The following is a 19,375-nucleotide window of genomic DNA, read 5'->3' as shown; positions in this document are numbered from 1 at the left end:
CTTGTCTACATCTAGGTCAGTGTAGATATAACTATTCATAATCTGTCACTTCACTAAGGGACTTGTAAGTTCTTGTCCACTGAGGACCCTGCCACCAGAGTGTTCTGTTCTGAGACACGAGTAGGCAATTCTAGCAGTTAGCGTGGAATGCCCAGCTGTCAAAGAGGGACTGCTAAGCTATAAGATGCAGATACTAGCACCAGGGGACCCTACAGATAGAAGAAGATAGGATGCTACAACCAATAATGTGGGCAACCCTTCCTTCCCAGATACTCTGCAGAGACGGGTACAGCTATACCTGGGCTTGGGGTTTATTCTTGTAAAAGGGATCTCCCATTCAAAGGACTTTGTCTACCCGATCTGCTTATGAGCATGTGCATCACGCTTTGGACTTCAGAGTCACTCTAGAATCCACAAAAAGAGAGAGCATGAAAACATCATCGTCGGACCAACGGACTACGTGAAGAAGAACGGTTCTCCCAGAAAGTCTATTTCCCTTCGGACATTTTCATTAAAGTATACCCACGTTATTCTACTTTGTAGCTCATTTATAAGGTTAAGCGGAACCAAGGATCCTCCGCTGCATCCTTACAAACAGTAGTGGTATCTACCTGTCTTAGAGAACTATTCTGTAAATGATCCTTGATCCTACAAAAAAAATAAAAATAAAGCTTACCAGGGCAGTGACTGGGATGAAAGTAGAAAAGGCGAGAGCTCCAGCAGAAGAAATCTGCGAATTGGCCATTGCTTCCACCTTTCATAATTTCAAACATTTTACCTCCAAGAATCCTAAGGTGCAGCTTGCAATTGGAAACAATTCAATGCTGTGGCTGAAGTTAAAGTTAAAAACGAATCAGCTGTAACATTCTTATTTGTGAAGGTGCTTTTTTCATTTTTTTGCCCTATTCTGCTCTGACTCCTTCAGAAAAGTATAGGATTGGTGGACATGTACTGAATGAAAGGAACAGTTTGCTGTGTTAGTTTCTTTTAACAGAAAATGTTCAGTCTTACCCTCTTTGAGCACTTAAGTAAAAAGAATAAATGTTAAATATTCAATAAGGCTTTCAGGGTGACAAATTATAAATTTAAATCTGATTTAATTTTTCATTAGACTTATTGGTGGGTTTGTTAGGTTGGGTACTTTGGTTACCTTTTGACAAATTTATGTTAAGTTGGGAGTGGATACAACCAAGAAATGTTTTTTTAAAGTATGCATGTGCGTGCACATGTTCACGCTCACACACACATCAACAACCCTAATAGGTGGTGCTACCATCTTATTTTATATATCTGTAGATCAATCTATATATAAAATTATAAAATAGGGCTTACTTCTAAGTAATTATTGATAAAGCAAGAATTTTCCTCTGCACTTTAACATCAGGGTATCTGTTTAGTTACTTTCTCTTGGAGGACATTCTAGCTCCTAAAAAAGGCCTTGGATAAAATTTTCAGAAGCACCTAAGTCCTATCTTCAAAAGTGATTGACCCTTGTCTTTAAGTGCTTAGTAATAAGATTACAAATATAAATATGTCAGGAGGTTCAGTTTTGTTTTTCAGGAAACAAATATTTCAATTGCTTAAACTTTGTTTCTTTTTTCAGTTTCAAGTTTACAATGTGTTTCAACCACCAAATAATTTAAATGGCAGACAAAATGTTTTCAGCGTAACATTTTATTTTGCAGTTGAGATTTACTTTTTTTTAAAAAGTCCATGTGTTTTACAGTGAAAACGGAGAAGAAAACAGTACAGTTCAGTGATGAAGTTCAAGTAGAGACAATAGAACCTGAGCCTGAACCAGTTTATATTGATGAAGTACGTACAATAAAAATACTGCTTTCAGCATTTAATGCATCTAAACCAGTGGTGTCCTATCTCCTCAGTCCAAGGGCCAAAAATATTCCAAAATATCAAGGGGACCACAATCTAGAAGGGGAGAGGCACTTCAGACTTGCAATTTTTTTTTTTAAACACGTCTTCTCTCATATGTTCTTATTAAATTGAATTAGGAGCAGCTTCCTAGTTGGGTTCCTAGCACCAAACTGTAGGTTCAGACTGCAGATTCACTTTCAAATTGGGCTTCCTTTTCCCAATTCTACTTTTATTGTCCCATCTCTTAGAAACACTGTATCTTGGCCCTCTTCTCCAACATGTCTCCTGTGTAAACACTGCCTTTTGCCCAGTCTCTGAAGGAACTTTTTCTTTCATTACCCAGGAATCTCAGCCTTGCCTCATCATAAATAGTCTCAAGGATTCAGGCCATCTTTCCTTCAGCATCTCCTCATTGTTCCCAAGATCACACACTGGCCCCAGATCTTTCCTTCCTTCTCTCTGTTCTTCAGGAATACCCTCGCTCTCCAAAATCCCTCCCTTCTGCCCATGACCTGCCCCTTCCCCAAATTTAAGTTACTGAGGCCCTACAACTCTCCTAATATCAATTGCATCTCTCCCTAATTCTGTGAGACCCCTACTTCTGCTGCCCCTTCGTAGTGTTCTCTTTTCTGGGAGCCCCCACTGCTATTTCATTTGTGCTGTGCTGCTTGCTTGTTCCCTTTCCCTCCTGCTCTTGGGAAGACTGTGTGGTTCCAGCCTTCTGCTTTCTCACTATATGCTGCTTTCCTCTTAAAACATGCCTTGATGGGCAAAAGGGGTGTGTGTTTAAATTGAGTTAGCTTAACACAGTTAACATGACGTCCAGCATGTTAAACTACATCTTAGTGTGGCTTTTCAACTGTACCGAGCTAACACGATTGAAAAGTACACCTTTTTGCCCATCAAGACGAGACTATAAAGGCCAAGCAGCTCAGCACCTGCTTTGCTCTTAGTTTTCTCCTTCCCTTCCTTTATTTAGGTGCTTATCGACCGCTAGTTATACTTTCAAAATATGGCTTATTTTTTAATACATATATAGTTGGAGCTATTTCTTTTAGCGTACTTACTATGTGCACTTTGTAGATACTTGCATATCCCACTAGGTGGTAGCATTGCTTATGTAATTGAAGTAGAATGAAAAGTAGAAGCTGCTTATAAAATAAAATTCTGAGGAATGACTTTTATATATGAGGGACATTCTGCATTTCACGTTATTAAACCATTTTTGTCATATTCATTGCTTATCCTTTTTCATTCTCTACTGACTTTCTTTAAAGTTACATCTGCTTTGTGTGCAGTTGAAACTTTCAGATGGATGACTGTCTCCTGGGAAATAAGAAACTCAATGGAAACTTCTTAAAATAACACTTTTTCAGGAGAGTAAATGGAGCATTCTTGCTCCTTTTGTGGTCTTAGGATTTTTTTATTTTTTTGGAGGGGATGTGTTTGGCCCTGTGATAATTACCATTATTAGCAATGAAAATCTTACATAAAGGCTCATACTGTTGTTCATATCTGCTGAAACTAAGTATGTTGTTAATGCTGGTAGAGTCCCTATCTTGGATCAGAAAGATCATTGTGTGTGTGGCGGGGGCAGGGGGATGGGACGGGACATAAAGGAATATTGCATTACAGTAATCTTAGAGAATCCAATGTAAAACCCAGCTATTTTTTCCCATACTAATTCTCTTATTTTCCTTATAGGATAAAATGGACCAACTGTTACAGATGTTACAAAGTGCAGATCCAACTGATGATCAGCCAGACCTCCCAGAGCTGCTTCATCTTGAAGGTAAGGAAACTTTGTTCTTTTTTGAATGATTGTCCACATGAATTCCACTGTGGTGCACTTTAGACTCAGCCTCCTAAGGGCCAGAAGCCTGCAAAGGCCAGGCCACCTGAGGTTCCCTGCTACTGATTGCCAAGACCACTCCCCTAAATTCTCAGATTGCATCTCTGTTGGCACCTGCATTCCTGGGTGCCCCAACACCCAAAGCAAACACTGCACTGAGTGACTTAACTGTGGGCCCGGTACTGGAGTCACCTCTTCTTTGCAGGATTCAGGGTGGTGATATCCATTCAATCAGCTTCTGAGATATTGGTACATCAAGTTAAGCTGGTATCCCCAGTACCACCATCTCCTCTCCAAATGCAGGCTACTCCCAATAGAATGGCTTTTGCGATACACTTCCTCCTTTTCTTTCTCATCTTGCACCCATTCACTTTCCCCTTCTTGGGTAGCACAATTGGAGTCAGAAAGGGATTCTAGAGAAGATTTCATGAGGTAGCAGGAAGAGGCCTGGGACCCATAGGCTTACAGCCCTATTGGTAGACCCCCTCCTCCATCCCTCAGTGTTCCCAAGTAGTGCAGCCTTAGGTCCTAGAAAGGCAGCAGGAGGAAAATGAGGAAGAGCATCAAATACCAAGGAGAAGAACACCTACTCCCCTATGTGACTTTCCTCCCCAGGTAAGGCAATAAACCCCTCTACATCTGCCTCAGTGGATGACTTCACAGTGTTCCAGAACCTCATTAGGCACATAACAGAGACCCAGGATTTTTTCTAGATAGATAGATATGTAGGTCAGGCAAAACCACACACTTTTGTATATCTTACACCCTTCCACACACGGCAGGGTCCCCATGCCAAAAAACTTGTGGCATGCAACAGCATCCATCCGAGCCTGGATGCTGGCTAGGTGACATTCATTGAAGGAAGCTGTTCAGCTGAAATTCAGGACATTGTGCTCCAAAGCAGGAAAGCATCAATCCAACCAATTTATAAAGCTCAGTAGAAGAGGTTTCCTCAGCACCAGCTGTCTCCCTTGATAGCACCCATTTCAGCAATATTGGAATGCTTATTGGCCCTGAAACTATACAGGTTCATCTAGCAGAAATGTCTGCACATCACCCTTCCATCGAAGGGTTACACTGTGTTTTACCTCCACTAGTAAGGTTCTTTAAGGACCCCATTCATGTTTTTTCTCCCCGTTTGGGAGATCCCTCACTCTAGGGACTTCAATATAGTTGATGGATGTCTCTGCCCCCCCCCCCCCCCCCCGCCCCACACACACACACAAACTTTGAACTCTTAGTAAGATGTGTCTGTTTCACTTATCTATGAAGACAGTCTTTTAGTGGCCATTACATCAGGTTAAAGGGTAGGTGAAATTCTGGCCCTCGTGGTAGGTATCCCTTACAGTATTTCATAAGAAGTTCCTGCCCAAGAATATTTCAGAATTCTATGTGAACCCACATACTTGTCTCCCAGTTTTCTTCCCCAAGCCTCATTCAATGTTAGGGGAAACTATACTTCAGGCACTTGGTATAGTAAGGTCATTGTCTTTTTATAGTGACAGGAAAAAATTATTCAGGAATGCACCTAGACTGTTTGTGGCCTTTGTAGAGAGGCTTATGAGTCAGACCAGTGGTGGGCAACCTGTGGGAGGTGGCAGCCAGCACGTCCCTGTGGCTCGCAATGCTTCCCGCAGCTCCCATTGGCCGGGAACGGCGAACCGCGGCCACTGGGAGCTGCGGGCAGCCGTGCCTGTGGATGGTCAATGTAAACAAGCTGTCTTGCGGCCCGCGAGCAGATTACCCTGATGGGCCGCAGGTTGCCCACCACTGAGTCAGACCGTATCCTCTGGGATTATCTATGTGGGGTCCCCAGCTGTATAAGGGCACATCATGAATTAGCAAGGTTAGGTCCACCTAGCTAAGCAGCCTCTGCTGCCTTTTTGAAGAATGTCCCTGTTTCTGAAATCTGTAGCCCAGCAACATGGAGCATAGACCACACTTTTACAAGACATTGTTCTTTAATAGAGGTTTCCAGATCAGATGCCCACTTTGTTTGGGCTGTCCTGCAGTCACGGTTGAAGTAGGACTCCTATTACCTACCTCCAAGCAAACAGATACCCGCTTGTTAGTCACCAAGAATGGACAATCACTTGAAGAAAGAACGATTACTTTCCTGACAGTGACTGTGGTTCTTTGAGACATGTTGTCCACTTAAATTCCATGATGCACCCTCCTTCCCCACTACTTATGGATTTGTACTCCTCTGGGATTCTGTATGGGTGGAGAAACTCAGCGGCTGGGCCTGCTCTGCTTTATGCCCTCGGTTGTGGGGGAGGAATAGGACTTGAGCCATACAGGATGCAGGCCTGGCCCCAGTCGATGCTGCTAGCCAAGATCCCAATCTTGTGCATATAGGACTCATTTGCACCAAGAGTGGAATCCATGCGTACAACACACCTTGAAGAAGCACAGTTACTGTAGGTAACCATTCTTTTTTAAACTTGCAAAAATAACTTGATATATTTATAGAAAGTCAGAGGCTAGAGGCTAATGACTAATTTTTTTTCTGTCACTGGTCTGCTGGGTTACCTTGGGCAAGTGACTTCACCTCTGCTCCCAATTTTCTTCATCTATAAAATGGTGATAGTATTTGCCTCCTGTGTAAAGTGCTTTTGAGATCTAGTGAAAAATGATAAGAGCTAGGTGGCATTATTATTATTTTTTGCAACAGTCTATTAATATATCTTGACCATCATCAGAATTGCCTTCTTGATACAAATTCCAGGGTTGCAGTACTGTGAAGAAACAGTGAGAACTGCAAAAGCTTCTTGAGTTATTCCACTTCCTCAAAAATGTAAGGGGGAGAGGGGGATTTATGCTGGGTTTTGTTGCTTCCCAGTTTGCAAAATCTAACTTGGAGAAGCTAGGCCTCAACCTTTAATAAAAATGGTACATAACCAACTTTTACTCTAGCTTTTATGAATCACAAGTTAAATTGTATTTGTGATCTTAGAAATTTCTTTTGACGTCTAAATATTTTAAGTACACCTCTACCTCAATATAACGCTGTCCTCGGGAGCCAAAAAATCTTACCGCGTTATAGGTGAAACCGTGTGATATTGAACTTGCTTTGATCCACCGGAGTGCGCAGCCCCACCCCTCCGGAGCACTGCTTTACCGCGTTATATCCGAATTCGTGTTATATCGGGTCGCGTTATATCGAGGTAGCGGTGTAGCTATTTTTTTTTTAAAGCACTTGCAACAATGTTTACTTTCTGATTTTCAGTACAAACAACTGAAATCTTCATGATTCTGATTATATATATTTAATTCTCTCCTAGCAATATGCCACCAAATGGGACCTCTCATTGATGAAAAGCTGGAAGATATTGACAGGTAAGAAAGTACATATATATGCTGATACTGATTATTAAGGCTCAGACTCTTTTGAAATAATAGCACAAGTACCAGTCGTTTACATTATGGCTTGCTATCAATAATTTCAGTATAATATATGCCAGAGAAAGTACATGTAGTTAATAAAGTCCTGCTCCATGATGGGAGTCCTGGGCAGTATGGTAATATAAATAATAGTGGTGTCCCTCATGGGAAGATGGCTGAGGGGATTTTATCTCAAAGGAGTACTAGTACTTTTAGTGTGAATGATTTCTTTTGCTAACTTTAGAATGCTGAAATATTGTATCTCCTGCCTATACTCAGGAGTAACTAATTTAAAATGTCTTGCTTGTCTACTTGATGAAGAATTAATATTTCTGACTACTAGTCAGAGTTATAACACTTGATCAGTGTGTCTAGGCATCACTTCCCATGCAGTAAGAGTAGTTTGCTATGGTACCTCATCATGTACAGATCCACTGTATTACCCAGTTCAGTATAAATAGCTAAAATGTACAGTAAGCCATATGATAGATGATATATGAAGATATTTCTATAAAAGGGAACTTCAATTTACATTAAAATATTATTAATTATTCCAGGAAACATTCAGAACTTTCAGAGCTCAATGTTAAGGTCATGGAGGCTCTTTCATTATATAACAAGTTGATGAACGAAGATCCAATGTATTCCATGTATGCAAAACTACCAAACCAACATTATTATATGCAGTCTTCTGGTGTTTCTGGCTCTCAGGTATATATTTGATTTTAAAGACCTGGAAGATATTGAATATTTATTGAGCTGATTATGGCTAAGTTGCCTTGTAAGTTATCAGTGATGCACTACGACTAATTGTACAAAGTTAGTCACTATGAGAAAAAATGGTCTTACAGCAGTAAAATGAATATACAGTAACTTTTTAAAGCAGCAGATCACAGAAACTTGGAAGCCTTATTGTCTGAGTGTATATTCTGTGCAAGCAAATGACCCTTACCTATTTTCTTTGGTACCCTCTATGGACAGAATCTGCAACCTCTCCCTTATTTCCCTAATTACCTTTAGACCAGTTAACTTAATCTCATCTTTTTTCCTGAGGTGAGGATGTTTTGTCGTCTCCAGAACTAAACTGTACTACGTTCCCAGCATTAGCAGTCAAATACAAATTATAGTTGTATTTAAACAAAACACTGTTTATGTAAGAAACAACACAAAAATAAAGAGAACCTTTAAACTTGTTCATGTTCAGTTGCAGGCTTTGAAAAGATTTTCTAGGACAGATTCTGACTTAATTTAGCTCTGTTTTGTTTATTTCAATTTATAAAATTTACAAAAAAAGTGCTTATCCTGTGCCCCTGGTGCCAGTGTGAAAATAAAATGAAAAAAATGGTTCCTTCACACCAAGCCAAAAAATAACCAGCCACAGTAAAGTTTAAGTTCAACCATATGTTCTTTCCATCACAAACAACCTCTTCTATTATCTTTCTTGCCCAAAACCCTGTGTAGGAGTTGCTCTTAAATTACAGAATTACATGGGTAGCAGTACACTTAAGGTACATCTGCATGCTTCTTGGCAGTACCATGTAGAGGCCGTAGCCACCCAGCATGGCTATAAATAGCAGTGTAGATGGTGAGGTACGGCTTAGGTGAGTAGAGTAAAGATACACCTGAAGGGCATCTGTATGTATGCAAGTACATACCCCATGTGCTCTCGACATGCCCAAGTTGTGCTTCCTTCTCTACACCACTAAAAATAGTGGCTTATAGTGTTCTGCTCCTGGAGTAGGAAAAGTCACTGGCAGCAAGGGAAGTCTCAGGTGAGGGGAGGCAGTGGGGAAGCAGACGGGAATGCTCTGCCAGCACCCTGATGCTGGAGCCCTTCCTCGCCTCAAGGGAAAGATTCTGGCAGCACGAAAAGACTCTGTCAGCTCCCAACTGCTGAAGCCTTTCCTCATCGCAGTGAAAGGCTCCAGTAGCAGGGAGCTGGTGAAGCTTTTCCCCGCTATCTCCCCCCCACCAGAGCTTTTCACCCACACATGAAACTACACACTGCAGTGTGGACACAGCCTGCTTTTTGCTGTGGCCTGTAGCTACATGTACACTACATGCCACCTTATATGTCAACACCAAGTTCATCATTCAGTTTTTTGGTTCTCAAATGTAGAAGGCTCTATTCATTCTCCTAACTTAACAGTCTTGTAGCTCTTTTAGTTCATATTTCCATTCAGTTCACATACAATGGAGATTTCTAAAGTCCTTATAAACATGTTAGCCATTTGGGCTGTAGTCCACGAAAGCTTATGCTCTAATAAATTTGTTAGTCTCTAAGGTGCCACAAGTACTCCTGTTCTTCTTTTTATGTTAGCCATTGTAATTCTTCTAATACACATTTACCATTTTATTTTCTAGTTTATGAAAATATCAGAGGTGTCAAGTATTTCAAGCTGTGCAATGTCTTAATTGCCTTTTATTTATTTGGTCACTTCTAAGGACTTTCCTAAACATCAGAGAGAAGGGTTGGTTCATTTTTTTAATGAAGTCCAAAAATCTGAGCCAGCTAATGAACTTCTGTATTTCCCACCACTGTGGTTTTGGGTAAACATTACTGGCAGAATTGGTTCTTCCATAATTAAACCCATCCATTTATCTGTGATGTCTTCTGACAACTGCCTTTTCTTTGCATAATGACATCGGAACAAATCATTAGAAATCCTGAGTCTCTGCACCTACACGTAATCCGGTTCAGCAGACACCCATAGCAAATGATTTAGCTGCCTTACAAAGAGGCATATATCTAACCTCAGAAGAAATACAAGACTTTTGGGATGGAGAGGAGTCACTATAAAGGCCTAAAGAAGCTAGGAAAACGCCTTCCTTCATTCCCGGAATGAGGACTTCTTATACTCTTTCATTGTGTGGTCTGTGTCAATAGAGTGAGTGCCTCAGATTCATAGATCTTAAGACCATTACAGTCAACTACCCTGATCTTGTATATAACACAGACTATAGAGTTTCACCTAGTTATCCCTGCAGTAGGCCCAATAATTTGTTTGAACTAAAACATGTTTTTTTAGAAACTCATCTAGTCTTGATATAAGGACATCAAGAGATGGAGAACCTAATATTTGATAAACTGGTCTGTTGGCTAATTCTACTCAGTAAAGTTATGCCTTATTTCAGACCACCTCCCCTCCCATTCAAATAACATCCCAATGACAGCCTCAGCAATTACTTACATGAAAATGTTAGCTAAAAATAAGAAAATATTACCTTTGAATTTTCATTTAGCAGCTGCATACAAAGGAAAGCCAGCACCATATTGCTAGACCACAGTTGCCATACACTGACAGTTCTCTGATAAACAGTTGAAATTTTTAACTTTTATTCAGAAGGAAAAAACTACAGTAATATTTTGAATTACCACAATTAAACATATATATATTTTTAAATTTAATGACTGACTCCTATTTGGTATGTAGTGTCTCAAATAAATTCCTGGAGTACTGGAGTCTTTTTCCTTTTGAGAAAGAGCAGATTTATGGTACAATCATAATACTCTCCACTGTTTATTAGAACATTATGGCACAGTACAAATTAGTCAAGTTGCTTTTAAATACACAGCTTTTTGTGGACAAAGGCTTGAGAGACTTTTCTTTAGATTCTGAATTTAGCAATTAACTAAGTAGCAATAATATGTTCCTCTATTTTATCTATGACCATCTTTTGTTTATTTTTTTAAGGTTTACCCAGGGCAGCCTCAAAGTAGTACATATTTGGTGGCAGGGAGTGCGCAAATGGGCCATATTCAAGGCTATAATCTTCCCCAAGAGCAACTTCCTTCTCTCAACCAAGGCACGGTTCCTCAATCGGCAAGTTCAGGACTGCCTAGTCAGCAAGCTCAGACATCTTATGCTAAGTAATTTTAATATTTACCTATTCTAAATAAACTTAAATTTCTTTCTGAATAACTAGGACTGACTTTTAAGGGGAAATTTGTTTTTGGACAACCTTTACTTTAGTCATAATTGACTGATGTTTAGATAACAAAAGTATTTTTAGCAATTGTATGAACTTTGTACACAAAACAATGTTGTACACAAGAACAATGTGAAGAAACCATGGGCATGGCTGGGTTCCAAATAACCATGTTCACTGAATATATACAACACGCAAGGCAGCTTCATACACATGTACTGCTGCTCTGACTGGTTTCTAGTACGTTCTAAAACACGAAGTATGGTGAGTGCCATTAGGGATGATTGCCCTTTCTTTGCTTCAGACACCTCACCATGTTGGCAGGTACTGATCATATTGGAAAAGGGTTAAGTAGATTTTGCAGACTCAGCGAGGCTTGTACATTTACCCAGATACAAGGGGAGTGGGAGTGGGTCTCTGTAGAGGAAGTATCTAGGGAGCAGCCTATACAGGGTCAAAAGTTTGAGCTGGACTTAAATTAACCTCAAGAAAAGGATGAATTTTTGGTTTTCTGCAGTATCTAACGTTTTAAAGTAGGTTGGGAAAGATGTCTGCCATGAATTATTTTAAAGTATTCATTTTTCCGTACTTAAATTACTTCTTATTAGAAGATGTGGTGTGACAAATATACGTCTTAGTAAAGCTTGTGCATTCTTTGCATAATGTGTATTACAAGTTATAATATGTAACTTTTTGTTAACAGAATAGAAATAGGACTTGAGTCGTGTGTTATATACAATAGAAAATAAAAGCATAGATTTATAATCCAGAGTTAAATTTATGAATAGGAAGCTTGGAAGGGAGGGGGGACATCGTCAAGATTTTCTTTGAAATTGAGCCCAGGAGAGGTGCTTTTCGTGCACGCATAATACATCTAAAAAAACTTGCATTAATTTTGCTGTCCTATTGACTTGTTTCCTACCTTCTTTCTTATACAACTTTTCATTTCCCTTTCTCTCAGTGCAATGGTCAGCTCTGTTCCTGGAAGCACATATTCCAACCAGGCTTCAATGTACAGTCCACCTCCTGCTGCTGTTGATGTTGCTGCTTACCAGAATGCTGGAACTAATGTGTCCCAGGTGCCAAACTATAACTTAGCATCTTCATCTCTGCCTCCACCAGCAGGCAGTCAACAGCCGCCGCCGCCACAACCACATACTTACTCCCAGAAGGCACTACTATAGGACCCAGGACTTCTGATTCCTAATCTTCTCTAACCTCTGCTAAATGCAGTTGACAATGTTATAAGCTTCTTCCTTTAATCTCTTAAACATTGTTTATCCTCAGTTTAATAGGAATCTACCCTGGTGAACAGGTTCAATGATTCAATTTGCACTGACTTTTTAGGATTTTTTTTAATTTTGCAGCGGAACAAAAATATTTAGGACACTTAATTCCTTTTAAAAGGCCTAAAATTGGTACAAGATTATTTATGTCTGGTAAAATTGGCTAATCTGTGAAAACTCAACTTGCAAACTTTTGTGGCATAAATGTTATGTACATAATAGTGTGTGATTGCAATAGTGGCCATTTGAAATAGCTATGGTGATCATGTGAATATATTTAACACCCTGTTAAAATATTTTACATTACTATTTTATTTTAATCATGTTTCATAGTTGTACCTTGTTTTGTAAAGGATTTTATATCCTTTTGCAATGCAAGAAAAGGCTTAAATCTGCATATCATAGTTACTATTTACATGCTAAGGTCTATGTTAATTTCCAGACTTAACTACGTGTAGGTTTTATTCATTGTGAATTGAACTTAAGTATACCTTGACTTCCTGTAATCTGCAGTACTATTAGCTGGCATTATCTACCAAAGTAAACTAGTTAACATTTTAAATGATCTGGCGAGGTCACAGCAAATGATGATTCTGTTTTAGAATAATAATTATTTAAAACACTTATTTACAGGCTGCTAAACATATCATGGGACCATGAAACTGATCAGAATCTTACAACTTATTGTTTAAAGCATATAATGATGTACTTTTCCATAGTAGCATTGTATAACTAGGGTTCTGAACTGTATTGTGTGTGTTTTGGTGAAGAGTACACCAAAGACAGAGAAACTGAGTTTGGATGGGAATGAATGGAATTTTTAAACTGGAACAAAAACATGAATACACTACATTATTCATGACTCTTGTAATTATTTAGATTACGCATGAAGAACTGTGGACAGATATAGTCACTTAGCTGAGTAAACCTTTACATTTTTATTTTAACTCTTGTGGCCCTGCTTAGCAAAATTGTTCTGTGTACTTTTATTACACAACACAGTTCAGCCTTAATCCAACATCTCTTCTTAATTTCCTAATTTTTAGTTGTCTGATGCCTTGTCGTTTTTTTAATACCTTCCCTAGTATGAATAGTTTCTCATTTCACTTTCTCAAAACTCTTCATAATTTGGTTAAAATTTTAGATCATTTTACATTCTGTTCTGCAGTGATGTAAACTTAAACAGGTTGTCCTGTCTCTCACTCTTTGGGGCATGAAACTCTCTGTATGCCACTCCATAAACTCAGTGAAAGGGTAACAATAACCAAATGAATAATTTTAGAGGGATCTAATCAATGCATCTTGTACAAAAGTATGTTTGTTTTGATTTGTATTCTATTTCTGTTGATGCATCCTAGCATCCTCTTTGCCTTTTTTTTAATGCAGCCCATTTTGAGTAGGTAGCTTTATAGATCTCTCAATATAAAACCCACATTCTGGTTTTGGTTACCATACATGCGATAACTGGTTAATTTAATATTTATTTTCCATTTTAATGTATTACTTATGTTTCTTGTACATATGTTACTGCTCAGTTACCTTGACTATCCAGTACTTTCTGAATCTGTTTGCAGTGTTCATAGTTATTTGCCATGTATTTAGGTTTGCTATCATTAGCAAACATTGGTCTGTATCTTGCCTGTGAATGCTGTCAACCAAATAGATTGCATAAATACTAAACAAGATGGTTGCAAACCCCAACCTACTGCATTGCAGCTTAATGGTATTCTTTTCAGCTAGTGAAACTACTATATTTAGCTATTTCTTATATTTTCTCTCCAACAATCTAATTATCCCCATAAGTCATGACGACTTAGTATAGCCAGGTATGTTTGTGGGATTTAAGGGGGAACATAAAACAATGTCTTGGAATCTTTTCTACCTTACAGTGGTTTATTTCTTTATGAAGGCCTGCAACTAGGATTATGGGCTATCCTCTGTGTGTACTGGACAATTTATTCCAAAAGGAGAGAAATAACTTGGATGGAGAGGAGTAGAATTTCTACACAAACAAAAAAACCCTTCTAATTCATGTTTCCTTAGGCCCTGATTCAAGAACATATTTAAGTAAGCCTATGCCTTATTTTAACCATGAAGGTAGTTCCACTGAAGTCGGTGGAACTGCTCATATGCTTAAAGTTAGGCAAATGCTTAAGTACCTTCCTAAATAAAGGCCTAAGGCTTTTGTAACTACTAAGCATCAGTGGAATTCTGTACGGCCCAACAAAACTAGATTTTTATTATGGCTCTTGCTGATAACTGATACTATTCTTTTTTCATAAAATCTGTAGCACATCTGGCATCTTTTGTCTTTTTTTCCCTTCTCAATTTAATTTTGTCCATTTTTCTCTAAGATTGTCTATTTTGCATTAGAATTTTCATACACTGGAAAATCTAGACAGATCTATTCTGAAAACTTTTAATGCAAGTCTGTGTTTGTGTTTGTTCTTCATATTTACTGAGCATTTAAAATCTATTATATGCATCTTAGATGCTCCCAACTTCCACCTTATGTATCATGCATATTTATTCACTTTTAAGGTTTAAATCTAAAATAGCTTCTGGCCAAATGTGCACTTCATCCCCTCTATAGTTTTGCAAAACTGTTTTCCAAAATGGGATCTGTCACTCTAAACTCTACCAGTGTCTCCTCCTTGCCTCCTAAGTTCTTATCTTTCTCCATTTCTTTTACTGTTAACATAATTGTCCTTATCTAAGTTTTGTAATAACAAGTTTTGTGAACAACTCAGAATCATATATTTTGTCCTAAATTGCTGCACAGATTGTGGTGTAAAACTGCGGTACGTTAGATCAGTGGTTCTCAAACTTGGGCCGCTGCTTGCTCAGGGAAAGCCCCTGGCGGGCCGGGCTGGTTTGTTTGCCTGGCTGTGTCCACAGGTTCGGCCGATCGCAGCTCCCACTGGCCGCGGTTTGCCACTCCAGGCCAATGGGGGCTGCAGGAAGGGCGGCCAGCACATCCCTCATCCTGCGCCGCTTCCTGTAGCCATTGGCCTGGAGCAGCGAACCGCGAGCAGTGGGAGCCGCGATCGGCCGGACCTGCGGACACGGCAGGTAAACAAACCAGCCCGGCCCGCCAGCGGCTTTCCCTGAGCAAGCAGTGGCCCAAGTTTGAGAACCACTGCATTAAATGACTGATTCAGCAGGATTAGTGTCATTCTTTACCAACATTCCTATTGCCTCAGCTCCCTTTTCATGTCACTTGCAATATTCTTAAGTAGAGTTCTAAGCTTTTGACTTGCCTGTCAAACTTAGTAATATCCTTAAATATTTCCTATAAGAATAACTGGTACACTTCCTGCTCAAACCTCTTTACAAACATGATTGTCTGTTAAGTTCACATCACACTTCTTATGTTTACCATTACCTCTTGCTTCTCTCCACAGTGTCCTAAATTGGTTATATTTTCTCTTCCTCAGGATAGACTTTTCAGTGATAGCTAATATCTGTAACATGCTGGACACCTTTATTACACTAACTCTCTTATTCAACCTCCTTTCCTTCCCCTACAAATTACTTGGCTACTGCCCTTCAGTTCAAACTAGTTCCCACTAGTTATTTTTAATATATTCCACCTGTGAATCCCACTATTGATACTTTGTTGCTGTCACCCCTTCAGAGTCCTAAATCTACCATGTACTATATGCAGAGCAGTTTCACGTTTCTTGGTTTGTCTTCCTGTGTGAAATGTGAATGAAAAGAATGTGTCTCTCTACAGTTTCTCTAACAAAAAGTTAAAGCTGAGATTTTAAATGCCAACAAGTAAGGCTGTTCAAAAGTTTGTTTCCCTCAAAAATACTATTTACCATATTACACATTACACTATAGAAAGCTGATTTCTTTGCATGAAAATTCTGAATGTAATACTAAAGTGTTTTTAAAAAATCTTTCTGTATCCATGAAGGACTAGAAAAACTGTTATCTGACTTTAGGTAGGGTGTTGTTGTGCTCTGCTTTCTGTGACCAACAGGAGCAAGTTCTCCTAAATGATTTCTATTCACTTCATTTTATAGACATTTTGTCCGTGTCTATCAGTTCAATGCACATAGGCACAACCAAAATACATCCCAAGGAAATTGATTTTTCCAGGGAAAAAGCTAAGGCGTAGTCCAAACTGAAAAGATTGCTACATTGATGTTAAGGAGGAGACTGCTACCAGAGTTTGCCACCGTCTAGCTTCAGGATTGGATCAATGTGTGCCCCGGCCATACTAGCTATTGGTGCCTCTGTATATAAGTGTTTAGTGTTACCAGTTGCAATACACCTACTGTAGCAATATACAGTATTAATATAGTGTAATTAAGCCCAAATAAAGTAGAAAGGAGGCTTAAAAGACAATAATATAAGGATCATTGAATTTTTTTCGAAAATCTTACAGCAGTGTACTGTCCTCCACAATATAGTTTCTTTGTGGATATTACCTTTGATTTCTGAAACGAAGGTGAGTTTGGGTCACCAGAACTTCAGAGAATTCTATCTAATTGCAAATATTTCAAGTTATGTGCAAAATAGAGCTCTCTGCTTATAATGAGAGATATCTTTGATTATCTGACTGAGATTGACCCATGGTTCTCAGATTTCATCCAGGTGGTAGGAACATTGATTTTAGGCTGGAGAGCTAATATCTTATTTTTAGCTTAAAATGTTTTAGGCTGAAGAATAAGAAAGCAGCTCTTCAGCCTAAAATCAACATCCCTACCACAACAACAACAAGGAGTCTGGTGGCACCTTAAAGACTAACAGATTTATTTGGGCATAAGCTTTCGTGAGTAAAAACCTCACTTCACTCACGAAAACTTATGCCCAAATAAATCTGTTAGTCTTTAAGGTGCCACCAGACTCCTTGTTGTTTTTGTAGATACAGACTAACACGGCTACCCCCTGATACTTGATCCCTACCACAATGTTTAAAGAAAAACTGGGTTTCTTTAAGTTCGTTCATTTGACTCTTAACTATTTTCACTTGGCTTTCAAAGATTTCTGTCTAATCTTCATTTATATCGGTTTTAACCTCCTTCCCCAGTCTGCTGGGTTTTACAGGCAGATGGGCAATAACCATACATGTTACAGCAGCTACCTGACTTCAGTTTGGTACTTACTTCCAGAGAAAGCAGCATGTATCCATTTTTAGGAGCAGAGAAGGAAAATGTCTCCTTTAAGTTTTTTTCTTGAGTTTTATTTCACTTTTAGTTTTTTTTTCCACCTCATGCTAATTTTGCTATGAATAGCAGTAGGCAGACTCATTTTTACTGTTGTTCAGTCTTAATACAACTGACCAACTTCACAGTAGAGTTGTCCCTATTGCCCCTGTTGCAACTATTAAAAATACTGATCACTTCAATGTGTACATTATAAAGTACAATGCCCACGACACAAAAAAAGGCCTTGATATTTGAGCTTTTCACTTTAATATATGAAAAACACAAGAAAATTGTTTTTAAAAGTTCATTGATATCTTATATTAGGCTCTCTGTGTGTGTCTGAGAAACATTCAACTGCCTGGATTAGAAATATATATAGCTGCAGATCCAAAGCTCATTTTCCTCCTGCTGCCTCAGCCTGAAGGTGGCAGGAGATTTCTTTTCTATTCCTCTCTCCTGCATGTTCTTCTGGAAAGCTGAATAATTTGTCTCTCCTAGAAAAGAGAATGTTAAAGTCTGTCTTGGTTTTAATAGAGTATATGCAGTAGTCAAGTACTCTTATTTTTGAAATTTCATTTAATGTTGGCATATGTACATGGATTGCACTGTTGTAGAAGAGTGTAATTTAGTAAATAACACTATTTGTAAAAACTGTTAATTGGTTTTGGTATGAATGTAGAAAATATTAAATTCAAAGCATTTAGTACATTATGTTGCAAAGTTATTTTATGCATTTCATAGTTTAAAATGATCAAGAAAGGAAATACTTTGAAATGAACTAGAGATCTTGTGGACACACACTAACTTAAATTTCCAAACTCAATTTTTTGCATATTGGGTATAGGGAAAAATAGTATTGTTACACTACGTTTTTCAGCTGTGATCAAATTCCCTGAGTTAAAATCCAAGTAACTCATTGTATGCTGTTACCATATTTCAAGTATGTTGCATATCGTTTGTTTTCTGTAAGGCATACAGTATAAATATGTTGTGGTGATAAAGTGCAAATGAAAGCAACTGTATTTCTGGACATTCTGTTCATACACCACACATCAGTTTACAAGTAAATAACCAATATTACTTGCAGCTTAACAACCATAAATGTTTTCTTGCCTTTATTCATTTGAAACTGTTTTTTAAAAGGAAGAAAATGTCTGGGAATACAGGAGTGATTGTTTGGTAACAATGTTCATAGCAAGCAAAATGTGATAGGAATATGATTTTCTGCTTTTTGCCTCGAGGTCACTGGAGGGTGTGTGTACTCTACACTATGCTTCCTTGTCAAACATTTCTCACTGTTAGTATTCTCAAGTCAGCTTCACCTATGGTAGCAGTGGTCAGAGCTTGTATAGATATGGCTTCAGGAACTACTGGTGTTTTCTCAGCATAATCTAATGCTGCTCAAAGCAGGTCCACATAATGCAATACTTAAAATGCTTCAGGGGACCAGTGCATTGTCTACACTAGCACTCCCACCGCTGCTGCCAAAGTAGTAAATTATTATTAGAGAAATGCCTATTGTAGAAAAGGCTATTTTGATTCCAGCCTAGGATGACAGTGACCCACAGTAATTCACAATTTAGAGGCTGTGCATTCTATGTTAAATGAGTTTGTCAGTCTAATACCTAGTGGACAAGTGTCTACATTGTCACATAAAACACTGTTAGTTGATGTTAATTGGGACCCCTCTTGGAAGTCTCAGCAGAGAGACTAAATTTTGGAAGGGATACTAGACTTCATGCTTTTAGGACTTAAGCCAATCTAACTGTTGGAGATCAGGGTGAGACCTAATGTGGGAAACATCCTGCATTTGCCTACTCCAGGTCTCTTACACCTTTCCTCTGAAACATCTGTAAGTGGTTACTGTTGGAGACGGGATGGGCTAGATGTAC

At 38.7% G+C, this 19,375-nt stretch overlaps 1 protein-coding gene across 3 annotated transcripts in view; it reads left to right on the top strand.

The window, feature by feature from the left end:
* STAM (signal transducing adaptor molecule) overlaps positions 1–14,620 on the top strand; it is a 62,867-nt gene extending 48,247 nt beyond the window's left edge. Inside the window, exons 9-14 of one of the 3 annotated variants that reach the window (XM_005308131.5) lie at positions 1,727–1,815; positions 3,577–3,664; positions 7,009–7,063; positions 7,666–7,819; positions 10,804–10,979; positions 12,000–14,620. In XM_005308131.5, coding sequence (XP_005308188.1) covers positions 1,727–1,815; positions 3,577–3,664; positions 7,009–7,063; positions 7,666–7,819; positions 10,804–10,979; positions 12,000–12,222 — 785 coding nt within the window. In that variant the 3' untranslated portion in view covers positions 12,223–14,620. The remainder of the gene's footprint in view (positions 1–1,726; positions 1,816–3,576; positions 3,665–7,008; positions 7,064–7,665; positions 7,820–10,803; positions 10,980–11,999) is intronic. The other 2 variants (XM_065583030.1, XM_042857420.2) reach the window with 2 other exon arrangements.
* Positions 14,621–19,375: the final 4,755 nt, after the last annotated feature.

The sequence above is a fragment of the Chrysemys picta genome, chromosome 2, assembly GCF_011386835.1.
Source record: "Chrysemys picta bellii isolate R12L10 chromosome 2, ASM1138683v2, whole genome shotgun sequence".
Classification (NCBI taxonomy): Eukaryota; Metazoa; Chordata; order Testudines; family Emydidae; genus Chrysemys; species Chrysemys picta.
Note: the sequence above shows the minus strand (reverse complement) of the source record. Positions and strands in the feature narration are given on the sequence as shown.